General features: G+C 38.4%; 2 protein-coding genes across 2 annotated transcripts; one reads left to right on the forward strand and one right to left on the reverse strand.

Moving 5' to 3' along the window:
- The first annotated feature begins 7118 nt into the window (after positions 1-7118).
- Positions 7119-9989, forward strand: LOC108813455 (probable protein phosphatase 2C 34). The gene is made up of 6 exons (XM_018586014.2): positions 7119-7335; positions 8290-8573; positions 8793-9083; positions 9182-9299; positions 9395-9618; positions 9688-9989. The coding sequence occupies exons 2-6, from the start codon at positions 8328-8330 to the stop codon at positions 9856-9858; spliced, it is 1050 nt and encodes a 349-aa protein (XP_018441516.1). The 5' UTR covers positions 7119-7335; positions 8290-8327; the 3' UTR covers positions 9859-9989.
- On the reverse strand, positions 9972-14890 carry LOC108813454 (phospholipase D zeta 2). The gene is made up of 15 exons (XM_018586013.2): positions 14445-14890; positions 14211-14312; positions 14004-14125; positions 13772-13913; positions 13506-13676; positions 13026-13430; positions 12833-12949; positions 12615-12754; positions 12382-12531; positions 12157-12313; positions 11542-12033; positions 11007-11453; positions 10765-10896; positions 10554-10681; positions 9972-10452 (listed from the first exon to the last, which is right to left on the reverse strand). The coding sequence occupies exons 1-15, from the start codon at positions 14655-14657 to the stop codon at positions 10218-10220; spliced, it is 3153 nt and encodes a 1050-aa protein (XP_018441515.1). The 5' UTR covers positions 14658-14890; the 3' UTR covers positions 9972-10217.
- Positions 14891-16252: the final 1362 nt, after the last annotated feature.

Here is a 16252-nt window from a genome sequence, read left to right on the forward strand (position 1 = left end):
CTTGTGAAAGATAAGAAAACAGAGACAAAACTTGAACTTTGAATACTTTCACCTTACTTCAATTAGGGTTTTACAAGGTCTTTAAATAGACAAGAGAAGGATCTAGAGACTCTACTCCTCACAGCTAAGAGGATAAGATTACAAGCTGTAAAGAAGACTTAGTCAAGACAAACAGACAAGAGAGATAGAAATCGGTTAGACAGCAGAGCTGCTCCTTTCACCGTACACTCTGCTCTGTCGTTACACTTTGGGAAAGATAGCCGTTGGTTACTCTGCAATAGATTCACAGATGGGCCTGAGGTCTGTTGGGCTGTATCATCGAGGCCCATTGGAGTCTGATCACTAACATTCCCCCTCAAACTTGGAGGAGGTTTGTCTACACCAAGTTTGCTCCTTAGCTCCATAAACGGTTTTCTTGGTAAGGATTTAGTAAAGATGTCTGCTGTTTGTTCCAAAGCAGGGATGTGTCTGGTCTCAATCAACCCAAGAGCAACCTGCTCACGTATATAGTGATAATCAGTGTCAAAATGTTTCGACCTGTTGTGAAGAGCAGGATTTGTGCTTAGATACACAGCTGAAAGATTGTCACAAAGAAGCATTGTCGCCATGGGTTGAGGAATGTTGACATCACGGAGCAGACAGGAAATCCAGGCAATCTCTTGAGCTGTAGCTCCCAACGCACGGTACTCAGCTTCGGTTGAGGATCGAGACACAGTTGGCTGCCGTTTTGCAGACCAAGAGATGAGGTTTGGACCAAGGAGAGTGCAGTAGCCAGTAGTGGAGCGTCTAGTCTCAGAGCAACCTGCCCAATCACTGTCGCAGAACGCAGAAAGAGTTAAGCAGGAGTCTTTTTGAATGTGCAAGCCAAGCTCCAGTGTCCCCTTGATGTATCGCAGTATGCGTTTTAGAAGACCAAAGTCGGAGACAGTAGGAAGATGCATACGTTGACACACATAGTTAACGGCATACTGAATATCCGGCCGAGTAATAGTTAGATACTGAAGCTTCCCCGCCAAGCTTCTGAAATAAGTTGGTTCAGGGAAGGGAGTCGTGTCCTGTTGCTCGATCCGTTGAGGCAAAGGTGTGGCCATGGGATTGCAGTCACTCATAGCTGCTTGATGTAATATATCTTCAGCATAAGCACGTTGATGCATAAAGATTCCCTCAGAATGAGTCTGTATCTCAATACCCAAGAAGTAACGAGGTTCTCCAAGATCTTTCATAGAAAATCTGCTGTTAAGCTTGTCAAGAAGATGTTGCAACAGAGCTTCATCGTTACCCGTAAGCAGGATGTCATCAACGTAGAGAAGAAAGACTAAAGTCTTGCCCTGATGATGATAAGTAAACAGCGACGGATCCGATTTACTACAGCGAAAGCCAAAGTCAATCAAGAAGTGGCTGAACGTATCAAACCAAGCCCGAGGTGCTTGTTTAAGACCATATAGGGCCTTCGTGAGTTTGCAGACGTGATTAGGACGAGCTGGATCAACAAAACCATCAGGTTGGAACATGTAAACTGGTTCCTGCAACTCACCATGTAAGAAAGCACTAGTAACATCCAACTGCTTGATGGACCATCCCTTTGCAACCGCAACATTGAGAACCAAGCGGATAGTGGCTGTTCGAACAACAGGGCTAAACGTCTCAAGATAGTCAAGCCCCTCCTCTTGCTCGAAACCTTTCCCAACCAGACGAGCTTTTAACTTTCTCACTGTTCCATCTGGATTAAATTTCACTGTGAAAACCCAACGACTGCTCAGCACATTCATATCTTCAGTGTAGGGGACAAGAGTCCAAGTATTGAGCATATGTATGGTCTCCATCTCTTCACAAACTGCACCATTCCAACCAGGGTGAGCCATAGCTGCAGCAATGTTCTTGGGAATTGACGTATCATACTTAGGAGCCAGAAGAACATATCGAGCATTGGGTTTATGAATGCCAGCTTTCCCCCTTGTTTGCATCGGATGAGCATTCACTTGAGGAGCAGGAGGAGCCACAGGAGGTTGAGGTACAACTGGGGATGGAGGTAATTCATCATCAATATCAGCTTGTGGGGAAGGAGGTGGAGTTGGTAGAGGAGGAGGATTAGGAAGACTGACAGGAGGAGCAAGGATGCGGGTTATCTGTTCAGGAGGAACAGGGGTTTTTGATGGGTTGGTTGCAAGCTGCCAAGCTCTAAGAAGATCCGTTTTATACCGTGGCACAAATGACTGATAATCTGTTTTGAAGGGATACACTTCTTCATCAAACACTGCGTGACGAGTAATATAAACTTTGCCTGTGGGTGGGTGAAGACAGCGATACCCTTTATACTGAGGAGTGTAGCCTATAAACACACACTGCAAAGACCGTGGCTCAAACTTGTGAGCTGTCTGGGATCGAAGACAGGGATAGCAGGCAGTACCAAAGGCTCTCAAAGAAGAGTAGTCTGGCTTACAACCCATCAACAGCTCAAACGGACTCTTCTTTGTGCCTTCTGATTCAACAATAGGTAGAAGATTTCCAATGAAGCTTGCCGTATAGAAGGCTTCTACCCAGTGATGAAGAGGAAGGTGAGACTGAAACATCATCGCTAGACCAAGCTCGATGAGATGTCTATGTTTTCTCTCAGCAAGACCATTTTGCTGAGGAGTATATGGACAAGAGATTCGTTGCTGAATACCGTTACACTGCAAATACTCTTTTAGTCTTGTACTAGTGAACTCTCCACCACCGTCAGTTTGTAGCTCTTTTATCTTTGTTGTAAACTGATTTTCAACAAGATTTTTGAATGCAACAAAGACAGAGTAGAAGTCGGATTTGAGTTTCATAGGATAGAACCAAGAGAATCTTGTAAACTCATCCACAAATACTGCATAAAAGCGAAATCCTTGATTTGATACAATAGGAGAGGGACCCCATAGATCACAGTGTAACCGATCTAGGGGCTGAGCTACACTAGAAAGAGAAGAAAAAAACTTTAGCCTACTGCTCTTCCCCATTTGGCAAGGCTCACAAACAGGGGTCACTGATTTGCTCTTATTGATAATAATGTCCTTGCTGATACTTAGTTGTTGGAGAAGCTTCAGATTGGAGTGACCAAGACGGTTGTGCCATACTGCCTCTGAAGCTGTAACATGCCTGTCCGAGAAGTTCACTTCTTTCCTCTGATTCCCCAACTGATACAGATCTCTATTTCGTGGACCCTTTGCCACCACCTTCAGCTTATCGAGATCAATCACATAGACATTATGAGCATCAAAGAACACACCACAGTTTTGGTCATCACAGAGTTTAGATACAGACATCAATGTGTGCTTTATATCCGGACATACCAGAACATCAGATAAAAGAAGAGTACCTGACGCTGAGGAGATGGTTGCAGATCCAGTGTGAGTAATGGGCAAATAAGCTCCATCTCCCACCATTACAGCATCGGTTCCTTCATAAGGGTGGACATTCTGAAGATTGGCAGTGTTAGAGGTGACGTGCGTGGAGGCACCTGAGTCAGGAATCCACTCTCTGCCATCTTCGTCAACCATACGCATGGATGAGAAAGCTGCATTACTCTGATAGGTGTTGTCAAACCTATTGTAGCACTTCAGAGCAGTGTGTCCCGTTCTCCCATAAATCTGACATGTAGGTCGCTCACCAGTACCTCCAGAGGGCGTTTGATGCTGAGAAAAGCCTCGACCTCTGCTTGTGTATCCTCCTCTTCCTCTGGTAAAGCCTGAACGACCACGACCTCTGTAGTTAGGGTTGTATGATGGAGCCGTGTTTCTGTACTCCTGCGACTGTTCTTTCTGTTGAGTAGAGAAAGCAAGATGAGGCGTGACTGGTGACTGTTCCTCATAAGACTGGAGTTTGCAGTCAAAGCCCTGAACTTCAGAGATAACATCGTTAAATGTTGGGGGAGGGAACTTCGACAGAGAACTCTGGATGACGGTAGCAATAGGGTCATAGTCTCGAGTTAGACCATTAAGAAATCCGAAAATCTTCATGGACTCTTCAACTGGCTTGCCTATTGCACTGAGAGAGTCACAGATTGCTTTGAAATCTCTACAATACACAGACAAGCTCTTATCTTTCTTGTTGATGAGCTGGAGACTGCGACGCAACGAGAACTCTCTTGCAACTGAGCTTTTGTTAAAGTTCTCAGCTAAAGAGATCCAGACATCCCGAGAGTTGGTGAGCGTGTGAACGGTACCCAAGACTTCTTCGGATAGAGTCCCATAGATCCAGGAGCGGACTAGTTGGTCAGAACAGAACCAAGCTTCATAGAGAGGGTTTGGTTCCTCGACTTGAACTTCATCGCGAGTGACGGTATGGGTTTGAGCTGGAGCTACAGACGCACCAGTAACGAAGCCTAGAAGTTTCTGGCTTGACAAAAGTGACTCAATCTGGGTTTTCCACAAGAGATAGTTGCTATCATTGAGCTTCAAAGTGACAGAGCTCAACACATGAATGTTACTAGGAAAAGGATAGAGATTTCGGTTATCCGCCATTGTAGCACCTGTTAAGGTTTACAGTAGCTCTGATACCATGTGAAAGATAAGAAAACAGAGACAAAACTTGAACTTTGAATACTTTCACCTTACTTCAATTAGGGTTTTACAAGGTCTTTAAATAGACAAGAGAAGGATCTAGAGACTCTACTCCTCACAGCTAAGAGGATAAGATTACAAGCTGTAAAGAAGACTTAGTCAAGACAAACAGACAAGAGAGATAGAAATCGGTTAGACAGCAGAGCTGCTCCTTTCACCGTACACTCTGCTCTGTCGTTACACTTTGGGAAAGATAGCCGTTGGTTACTCTGCAATAGATTCACAGATGGGCCTGAGGTCTGTTGGGCTGTATCATCGAGGCCCATTGGAGTCTGATCACTAACAACTCTTACATGGGGGTCAACCTTATAGTTTAGCATTATTATAAGGGTCATAATGGCTAATACTGCAATATTTTCATAGTTTTTTATAAAAAATACGTGTAAAAATTTTTTTTTGGTAAAAACCACATGGGTCATTTGACCCCCTTGCCCTAAGGGTAGCTCCGCCACTGAGCATAGCGACACAGCAGAACCAACATTTGAGCTTAAAGAAAGGTAAACTAAAAATTGTATAGATTAACGATTGTGATTTACTGATCACTTACGTGAAATGCAGGCCATTTGATAATTGATGTCTACAAAATCAGCTAAAGCTAGTAATCGCTAAACTAACATAGATTCAATATTATAGTACTTTCTAATGCTCTTTAGATAAGCCTAAGCTATATAGCCCAGGGGGTTATTAGTTAGTTCGTTTATGTTCAAATCTTAGCGTCCTAACGTCATGAACAAAAACTCGATGTAACTCAACAATTTTTTTAATGACCCGGATCATCCGGGTTGAAAAGATCCGACTAATACCGGAGACCAATGACAAAAGGCAGTTGCTTATAATCTCTTTCCAATATGAGTCAAATCTAAAGAACCAAATTTCCACGAAACCACTAGACCAACCCAGCGTTGGTGACAAGAACAACCACGGTAGTATTGTTGTTGAAACTTCTTCTGTTCAAAGCTAATAATCGAGATCTTCCACTATGTTAATTACTTGTACCAACTTAAAAATCATACAAGCAGAAAAACATGCTACAAACTTTTTTTCTTCACATACAAATTATTGATTTCTTAGTAACCAAAATGTTTCGAGTTTTAGTATGGTCTGATCCACTTGTTCTCCAGTTTTCTTTTAGATTCAACCAGATGAGCTAACTAGCTTAAGATAACATACACATAACCTTGTTAGGAAAATAATTTTTAGTTTGTGATTGAACAATACTTAGGTTCATTCCTAGGGTGAACTTATAAATTCACCTCTTTCCTTATTTCAATCAAATTGCCATAAACATTAATGTCACATTATAAATAAATTATAAATTACAAAAAAGTAAATTTTAAATCATAAACTCTAAATTCAAATCCTAAATCCAAATTTTAGAGTTTAAATTTTAAACCAAACCCTAAATCCTAAATCCAAACCTATACCCTAAACCCAAACTATATACCCTAAATCCTAAATCTAAATTTAAATCCTAGACCCTAAACCCAAACTCTAAACCCTAAACCCAAACTCTAAATCCTAAACCCTAAACCTTAAACTCAAACTGTAAACCATAAACCCGAACTCTATACACTAAAATGTATTTGAAAATACATTTGATGATCATTAACCCAAAAGTATTTGAAAAATTTGGGTTTATGATTTACATTTTGGGTTTAAGGTTTAGGATTTAGCGTTTAGAGTTTGGGTTTAGGGTTTAGAATTTAGAATTTGGGTTTAGGGTTTATGGTTTGAGTTTAGGGTTTAGGATTTAAATTTAGATTTAAGATTTAGGATATAGGTTTGGGTTTAGGGTATAGGTTTGGGTTTAGGGTATGGTTTAAAATTAAAAATCTAAGATTTGGGTTTAGGATTGGAATTTAGAATTTATGATTTAAAATTTACTTCTTTTGTAATTTATAATTTATTTATTTATGTAACATTAATATTTATGGCAATATAATTGAAATAAGGAAATAGGTGAATTCATAAGTTCACCTCAGGGGTGAACCCAAATATTGTTCTTTGTGATTATATGATCGGCGCTGCATCTATTGTAGCAGAGTATTTATATACCGAAGACTATTTTTAGTAATTTTTTGTCAACTATAATAATTATGGTTGATATCTTATACACTCTCTGTTTTATAATATATGCTGTTTAAGGGTTTTGAACAAATTAATTAAAAATCATACAGTTTTTAGTTTTTGGTATTTTCTGAATTAAAATATAAATTTTACTTACATAATCACCATCCAACCAATAATAAAATAATACATATAATACAATTAGTCAAACAATTTATATAAATTGACAACATTATTTAAACTGATACAAAAGTTCCTTCCAAAACATCATTTATTGATACACATTTACTGAGCATAAATTTATGTGAACGATGAAAAACGAATACAATATTTTAGAATCTGCCAGATAATTTTGCCATTTAAAGAATTCCTATAAGATATATAGGCGGTATTTTATATAAGAATTTAGGATTTATAAAAAGTTGTATAAAGACAGCAGATGATGGATTGCTACGTCTCTGCCTTTATCTTGTTTCCACAAGAAAAATGAGAGGGGAATAGAGTACCCCAAGAAATAAGTTAAGAGATATCTAGGGAGATATCTAAACTTCTTTACATCATTCAAAGGACTCTGGTTATTTCTGATTCGTGACTCTTCCTCTCTCTGCATTATTAGCTTTCTCTCCGTGTGTATATTACGTCACTTTCTCCGATTTTTCATCACCTCCCCCGTGTGTAATACGTCAGTTCCTCCTCCTCCTCATCTCTCTTTCTCTTCTCCTTCATACATTCTGGACTTGTTTTGATTTGTTTTGAAGTATTTCTTGGTACAGTTTGATTTTACAATACTCCTCACTTCGTACTAATCACATTCTAGAAATAGAATTTTGCTAGTTCTGTAAGAAGTTGTATATCTCCTTTTTACCAAAAAAAGTTGTATATCTCCTGGTCTCTAAATATTGAATACAGAAGGAGAAAAACAAATGTTTCTGATTTGTTTTTTCAGAAATCCCCTTTATTACTTAGTTTTACTTTATGAAGAACTGATGTAACTCTTAAGGAATCGATTATTTTCTTCCTACTTAATTGTTTTTTAATTCAAATATCTATTTTTGCTAATTTGGAAAATATTGAACACAAGCAAAACTAGTGGGTTTGGTATCATACTGTTTCACAAAAATAGTAAAATTAGGCAAAGAGAATATATTAAAGAAAAAGTGCTTTTAAATTTCAAGATTCTCTAAGATGTGAAGGTTATTGCTTGTTTTCCTGGAAAAGTAACAAAGAAAAAAAATCTCCGAATCTTGCAACTTGGTTTCTATGTTAATAAGCTATCTCTAGATATGTATTTCTTTAAAGTGAAAACTTATATGACTTCAAGTCTTGATCAGATACTCATATATTTCTTTACGAAAGAAATCCATTTTCTATTTTCTTAGTTTTGTAGTTCTAGAGAAACTTAGAACTTGTGTGATTGTCTCAATGGAATTCCATGTCAGACATGAATATTCTCTTACACTCTTTTGTCTTTTAACTGTTTTAAAAGTCCACATACTATCTTGTATCCCCTGTTTTCTCCCGTGAAAAAGAATCCCAAAAGCAAAACTTAGTACTTTTGGCAATATTTTAACTCCCTCTTGCTCTTTGATTTAATGCAACTATCTGAACCTCTGTGTATATACCATACCACCCACAGGTTTCAAGATCATATGGTAGTTTCACCTTCTCTGCAAAATGGGGCATTTCTCTTCCATGTTCAACAGCTTAGCTAGATCCTTCTCGAACAAGAAAGCCAACAACAAAAATGGTAAAAGCTACGCGAAGGAAGCCGCAGATGAAATGGCGAGAGAGGCGAAGAAGAAGGCGATGATTCTTAAGTCATCTGGTTGTGTTAATGCAGATGGATCCAATAACTTGGCCTCTGTTTTCTCCAGACGCGGTGAGAAAGGCGTTAATCAGGACTGTGCCATCGTCTGGGAGGTACATTATTACCTATTAATGATATTTTATTATAATTCATACTCAAAACTGGGTCACTAGGTTTCCTAAATGTTAGTAACGAAAAGATGTTGTTACCTATACACGATTCTTAGGGTTTACGTTTGTTTCTAGCCTTTTCCAGCTGTATTATTTTCAAATGTTTATTCATGTATATTTTTGTTCATCATGTATTGAACATATTCTTGAATCTTAAAACAGGGATTTGGATGCCAAGAAGACATGATGTTCTGTGGTATATTCGATGGACACGGTCCCTGGGGTCATTTCGTGTCCAAACAAGTCCGAAACTCAATGCCTATATCCCTGCTCTGCAACTGGCAAGAGACTCTCTCTCAGACCACATTAGCAGAACCTGAAACGGACCGGCGGTTCGCCATCTGGAAACACTTGTACCTCAAAACCTGTGCAGATGTTGATCAAGAGCTCCAGCATCACCGAAAGATAGACACTTACAATAGCGGCACAACCGCTCTAACCGTTGTGAGACAGGTAAAGAGATCATCAAGATGATCACCCCATGAATAAAACCATGTAAAAAAAAGTTTTCTGTTCGGTAATAAATGTTCTTAAATGGTTTCTTGCTACAGGGTGAAGTTATTTATGTAGCAAATGTTGGAGATTCACGTGCCGTACTGGGCACGGTATCAGAAGAAGGAAGTTTAACCGCGGTTCAGCTCACAGTCGATTTCAAACCAAACATACCTCGTTAGTTCTATAGACATTCTACCACTAGACCTAAAGAGATCATGTAAATCTCATTGGTTCTGAATCTTTACATGTTTTGCTTCTTGTGAAAACAGAGGAGGAGGAACGTATAATCGGATGCAACGGGCGAGTATTCTGCCTAGAAGACGAGCCAGGGGTCCACCGTGTGTGGCAACCGGAAGAAGAGTCTCCAGGACTAGCAATGTCTAGAGCATTCGGAGACTATTGTATCAAAAAGTACGGATTGGTCTCAGTTCCTGAAGTGACTCAAAGACATATCTCCACTAGAGACCAGTTTGTAATCTTGGCCACTGATGGGGTAAGCTAAAAAAAATGAATCACATTATAAATTCTGTATGCTTATTAATGATGAAGTCATCTTACATAGGTATGGGATGTGATATCAAATGAAGAGGCTATAGACATTGTCTCCTCAACCGCAGAGCGTCCAAAGGCGGCCAAGCGGCTGGTGGAGCAAGCGGTTAAGGCGTGGAATAGGAAGAGACGTGGAATCGCAATGGATGATATCTCAGCCGTTTGCCTCTTCTTCCATTCTTAGTCATTGTCATCTTTTACCAAGCAATATGTTCACCCTGCCATGACCTATAAGTAGGTAATGGTTTTGGAACCTAGACAATGTTGCTATGTAAATAGACTCTTGAATAATATAAGAACAAGTTAAAGACGTAATGTACAGCTTGAGAAACATAGATATTCACAAATAAGTTTTTATTCTTCTATATAACACACACACCTTCTCAAACCTATGAAGCAATCAAAAGAAGTGATCTCATTACCTCTGTCTATATAACTAACATCTCTATACATATAACGTGTGAGATTTATCACCAATCTAATATAGTTTTCGATAACCAACTTAGTCACCTATTAACCGGCTTAGTCTCCAATAAATAGTGGTTAGTGGAAGACTTGAGGAGCAGTGTAGAATTCAGTTTCGACGAAACCCGGCCTGAGATCATCTTCATTACACATGAAATGTAACGGGAAACACACGAGGTGCCCTCTTGTTTCCTTCAGCATCTCCCACGAGTCGCTGCCGCATGTTTTAAGCTTTTCAGGTGCAATGCCAAGGTCGATCGTCGTGTGACCCAACTTGTCTTTACAAAGAGCCACGTTGTGTCTTAATGCAGCTCTGTGATTAGGAAGATGATCAAAATCATAAGCATACAATTTATATAATCTCTCGGTAGATATGTATATAAGAGTTCATAGAAGTAATTAAGAAGTACGAACTTTGAGCGTATATTTTCATTAGGTATGCAAGAGAAGACTTTGTCGTAGATGTCAGTGTTCCTCTTAGCCGTGGCCATCCACAAGTCTTGGTATGTTGCATCGTTGATTGGATCTTCTATCATTTTCACCTAAAACACCAAAATAATATTTTAACATTTTAGAAGTTACTATTAAGTCAAGTAAATGAGTGTTTATATAATTTGAAAATTACCTCTCCGGCTTGAAGGCCAAGATGTTCCGACCAAAGTGAACATCTGAGACTGTACGAGAATTTTCCAGCCATCCATTTCACACCGTTCATCGAAGACTCAACAAACTCTTTGTCTTCAATCACAACTCCTATCTGAAAAATATTATTGTTTCAAAATAAATACATAACTCCTTTCTGTTTTTTCAACAAAAAATGAAAACAAGAGTTGAAGAAGTAAAAAAAAAAAAGAGTTGTGGAAGTACCTCAGAATCTCGGGACCCTAGTAAGCTCCTATCGTTTATATTAGACGAACCAATCACAGCGATCCGGTCATCAACAATCAGTAGCTTGCTATGCACGTAAATCTGGCTAGTGGCAATAGGACCATCCTCGAAAAGCCGTCCGTACGATCTCAGACCATAGAAGGAGATGTAATCTTGCGTCTTGGGACCGAGCAGAGCGTTAAGGTTGTCAAGAATCGAAGTACGTTCTCTGGAGATGGTACGGTACTGCCAATGCATCAGTGCTCGAACCGTAGCTGCTCCAAACTCATCAATACCTCCCTGAAACCCAGGGAGGAGCGGTACAACGATCACCACACGGAAGCACTTCTTCTCCTCATGAGCCTTCAGAATGCGTCTGTATAAGGCTTCAGAAACACGGTTTAGGATGGTTTCATCTTTCTCTAGCCCAGAGATGAAGAATTGGTTCTGTTAAACCAGAGGATTAGTTTAATCTGAAGATTAAGAGATTGTTATATTTAAAAATATTTGAATGATGAGTTACTATTTTATATACCTCTATGTAGATAAAATGTTCAGCGTTTTGGATGAGCGAACAATAAGCTTGATGAATGCTATCTTCAGGGTGGTTAGTACCAGCTGACCATTGACTAACACTTCTTATTATCTGACACTTGCAATCACTTTGCTTCCCTATCTGCCACCACCACTCGTTCACAGTCTCATCCCTATCGCTTTCCTCTGAAGTTTCTCCTGGAAACTCATCTCGACCATCTAGGGCTTGTCTTGAACCTCTCTCAAACCTTATATCTCCCTTGGTGGCGAAATCCGCATCGGTTTCTTGCGGGAGAAGCAAAGGGATGTCTTGAGGAGGTGAGCCAGATGAGAATGAGTCTTGTCTGGAAAGAACAACAGGTTTGTCAGGGTCATCCACTGGTTTATGTGCTGAGATAATATCGATCTCTCTAGTTCCCAAGTAGTGAGGAAGAACCATGTGGTGATGAGGCATTAGCAATGGAATCGTCTGTTCATTAGGTGCCTTGTTTCTCTAATTAAAAAAAAAAAAGACTAAACATTATCAATACCTTATAAAACAAAACACAACTGCCCTTAAAACCACGTCTAAAATCATTTCTAATTGAAATAACAACCTCTGGTTACAGTACATTACCTTAGAGTGGTTCCACCTTTGGACAAAATGTCTAGCCACATCGCGACAAGGCGGTCCCCAAAGAGCACAGTGAACCTCGTGCCATGGCATTCTAGGGTATTTTCTCCGGTCTAGCTCGTCTTTCATCGTTTCTTCCCATGAGTTTGGTTCAGATTCTCTGACAATAGATGTAACAATTTGTCAGAAATATGGTTCATTTTGTTAAATAAAGTTCAGGACTCTTACCTAGGGTTATAATAATCTTTTCCAGGCCATATATGAGGAGGGCAATCTCCAACTTTGTGTTCTGCTGTATCGTAACGGCCGAAACAGAGATCCAGCCCTCCAATGAAGCAAACTTGGTAATCTACAATCACTATCTTGTCATGGTGCGACCTGAAAATACAATAGAATTCAACTTTAAATAGTTGCGTGGCTAAGAAGTTACAACAATCTAAGGGTTTTGTTTATTACTATACCAGAGGTAAATTCCAGTGGAGAGATGGTCTGGATAACGAAGAACTTTGACGTTCTTGTGAATGTTTTGAAGCCGTTTCTTGCTGTACATGCTATTGATTTTCAGAGCGATCTGAACTTCCTTATACATAAGGATATAAATCTGCAACAAAGTTTAAAATGTTTTGTAACAAAACCAATAGTGTCCATTGGGAGTCATGTAATAGTATTAAAGCATCACCTTAACGCCCTGTTTTGCTTTCGTCTCCAGCAAGGCATCGAGCCGCAAAGACGGATGATCTTGAAACGGTCGTTTGAGATATAGCTCCGGACATAACCACCAACCAGTGATAAATATCTACAGATAGAGTTTATATTTAGACTTTCACTCAAACTATAATCTCATATGTGGTTAGATTATTAATTAGTAGTACCTCTGAGGTAGCGTTTTGGATTGCAAATGCAATCGCTTCAAACGCAGTGTGACCATCAACGAACCACTGAGCTTGGCTTCCATCTGATGTCAATCCTCTAGGCGGAGCAAAGGAACCAAACCTATGTGGATTGTAGGAACGAGCCTCGTCCACTGCCTTAACCCACTCTTTGACTTTTCTGCAGCTAGTAGTTCTGAACCTCACGGTTCTATCTCCACTTGTAACGTTAAAGCCAAAACGCAACGGGTTGCGTTCCTTCACCTGTTCAGCCAGACGCGGTTGTTGCTCAGAAGACTCTTTTGTACCATGTAACCCTAATGAGTCGAACACCATTATATCTAGAAGCTTTCCGTTGAACGGATCTTCAAGTAACGCCAAGAATCCTGGTTTCAGAACCGCCCAAACCTAATAAAACATTCAAAAAAAATTCAGAAATCATTTATTCAAGAAATAAAAATTAAGAAAGTTTAGTACACAAACCTTTGCCCAGCTATTACCAAAGCAGCCTAGACATTGTGAAGGAAGACAGCATCGGCCACCATCAGATCCTGGGACTTCCCTCAGGTGCTTCACTGTGACATACCCTTCCTTCATCTTCGAACCGTACTCTCTAGCAAAGGATAGTCTAGAAACTTCCAGGAACTTGCACACCTGTGTATAAAATGTTAAGTGTGACGCAAGAAACATGGTAATTAATCACACCTAGAAAAAAGTCAGAGTTATTGCCAGAGAGAAAAAACTCAAACCTCTTTGGAGTTAACAATGTCCAAGTTCCCTAGAAAGAGATTCAAGTAGCCCTTCATTGCGGCTCTCCCACGGTCTACAACTGTCTCTGACCGGCCTATCGTTGGACGGATGATTGATAACGCTGCACGCGAAGGAACATTCCTGAACAGCATACCAATTTAATGTTTCAGAAACTTTACAAAAATCCAAAAAAAAAGAAAGGAAACTATCTGAGATTTTAAATAAGAGCACCTGTTCTTCACACTATCTTCAGTGTAGTGAAGAGGAAGAGCACCGTCGTCAGGTTCATCATCATCTTGCACAACTGATCCTTGCATATCAAAGATCCCCAAGCTATGCAGCCACTCTCTAACCTATCCAAATCAAGTAATTTTCAAGTTTCATAATTTTTTTTGTGTCTATTAACAAAGCTGCAAATTAAAAAAAAACAAAACTTACATGTTCTTGCTTCTCGTGGAGTTCTTCAATAATCAAACGTTTCTTCAAAGCAAAGTGTAGGTACAGAACCTGAGAAGCTTTCTTTTGTAATGTCCACTTGAACTAAAACATACCGCACACACACAAAAAAACAGAGAATTAACAAATTAATACAGAACATAAACCCTAATGACAAATTCAACATAAGCAAACTACAAGCAGACATTGTAAAATATGTATGTTACAAGCGTATACCTGTTTATACTGAAGCTCCAATGTGTAAGAAAGAAGCAAAGGGCTAAAATCAGTCGTGTCGGGACGCGAGACAGAGACGATCTTAGCCTTCGGAAGCTCTTCAAATATCTGACTTCCTCCGCCAAGACAATTCTCCGTTGCCGTCGCCGCCGTTCTTCTCATGACGCCGTCGGATTTAACGCCGTTAGTGGCCAGCAGTTTCTCCGTCGACATCGATTAATATTTTTCTCCTCACCGTGGTCGTCGAAACTCGCCGTCTGTTTAGCACGATGGCATGTCCGAGATTCCAGTAATCAGATTTTAATGCAAATAGACAGATAAATAGGGTACAGTTTAAGGTTTTTAAATAATGTCTGGCACACGAATAGTATTATTCAACGGCGAAGGGGAGGAGTGGTTCCGTCACGTTAGGTTTTAACGATTGTAGATGATGACAGGTAAGAGTGTTGCCACGTGTACGTTTGAGGATGGATGGTATATGCTTACTCCCGTCTATCCTTTTGCCGTGTATGTTTTGCAACTTGGTTAACATTACGTCGTTTCCAAGTTGGACAAGAGTTCCAAGGTTTCATTGTCTTCGACAAAGTAGAGTAATGACTATTTTACCCCTGGTCTTTGCCTTGCGAAAGTGACTCTGAAATCTTTGTATATATCTAATATAACTAAATATTTAATCTTTTGGAAATTTACATACTCGTATGACCGAAACATTCTTGAGTGAAAAGTCCAATCTGATCTCCAATCTCTTTTGTTGTATATATCTAATTATGATTGAAATTATAGTAGTACGACATAAATGGTAAAATGTTCAAAAAATTTAGCATCATACATAGGTTTCAGAAACTACTTTCTCTTAGCATCCAATAATGTCATTATGAAACTTGAGATCTACATATTTGTTGGTAAAATATAACTTATAATAATGATTTGGTAGCGAGGGAGAATTTGGTCTTTCTGACGATACAAGAATTGCTGTTGTGCGAAGTATATGCCATGCAAGCATCAAACGACAAGAATATCCCTATTTTTGTGCTTTACCAGATCAGAATATTCCCCCAGAAAACACTTATTCAATCTCACTAGGTGTTTTCCTGCACCATGTGCAGTAAAAAAATTTAAAATATTTTTAACAGATAAATATAAATTATATTTAAATTTTTATTAATATTCTAAATTTTTTTCTTTCTTATCAATATTTTAATATAAATTTGATTTAACTGAACATTAAAATTAAGATAAAAATAATTTTGTTATTTTGAATTATATTTAAAATTATAATCTTAGGTAGATTTTTCTATCTATTTATTTTAATTAAATATATTAAATACATATGTAAAATTGTATAATTGTCAAAAATTAAAATTAAACAATATTTATAAAATCTGTAGATATATATAAGAAACTAATGATTTTACGATTAAATTTGATTTTATGATTTAATTTTTATAATTTTCTACAAATATGTATATATATATTTGAAATATTTTTAATTTAAATGATATTTTGAAATTTGAAATGCCATAATTAAATATATTTATTTTAATGATGATTTATGAGTTATTACCATATTTTCAAAAAGTCCAAAATCATAAATCGACAATAAATGTAATATATATGAGTTATTACCATATTTTTTAAAAATTTACCAAAAATATAAATTAACATTAAATATAATTGTCCACGTCATATTAATCTATAAAACATGTCATCAATTTTAGTAGCCATGTCATATTATTTTTGTGAAAATGATTGTAGAAAAGACATGTGGCAAAATCACTTCTCAAATATAGTCTATAGGATGTAACATA

Source organism: Raphanus sativus, chromosome 6 (genome assembly GCF_000801105.2).
Source record: "Raphanus sativus cultivar WK10039 chromosome 6, ASM80110v3, whole genome shotgun sequence".
NCBI classification, from domain to species: Eukaryota; Viridiplantae; Streptophyta; class Magnoliopsida; order Brassicales; family Brassicaceae; genus Raphanus; species Raphanus sativus.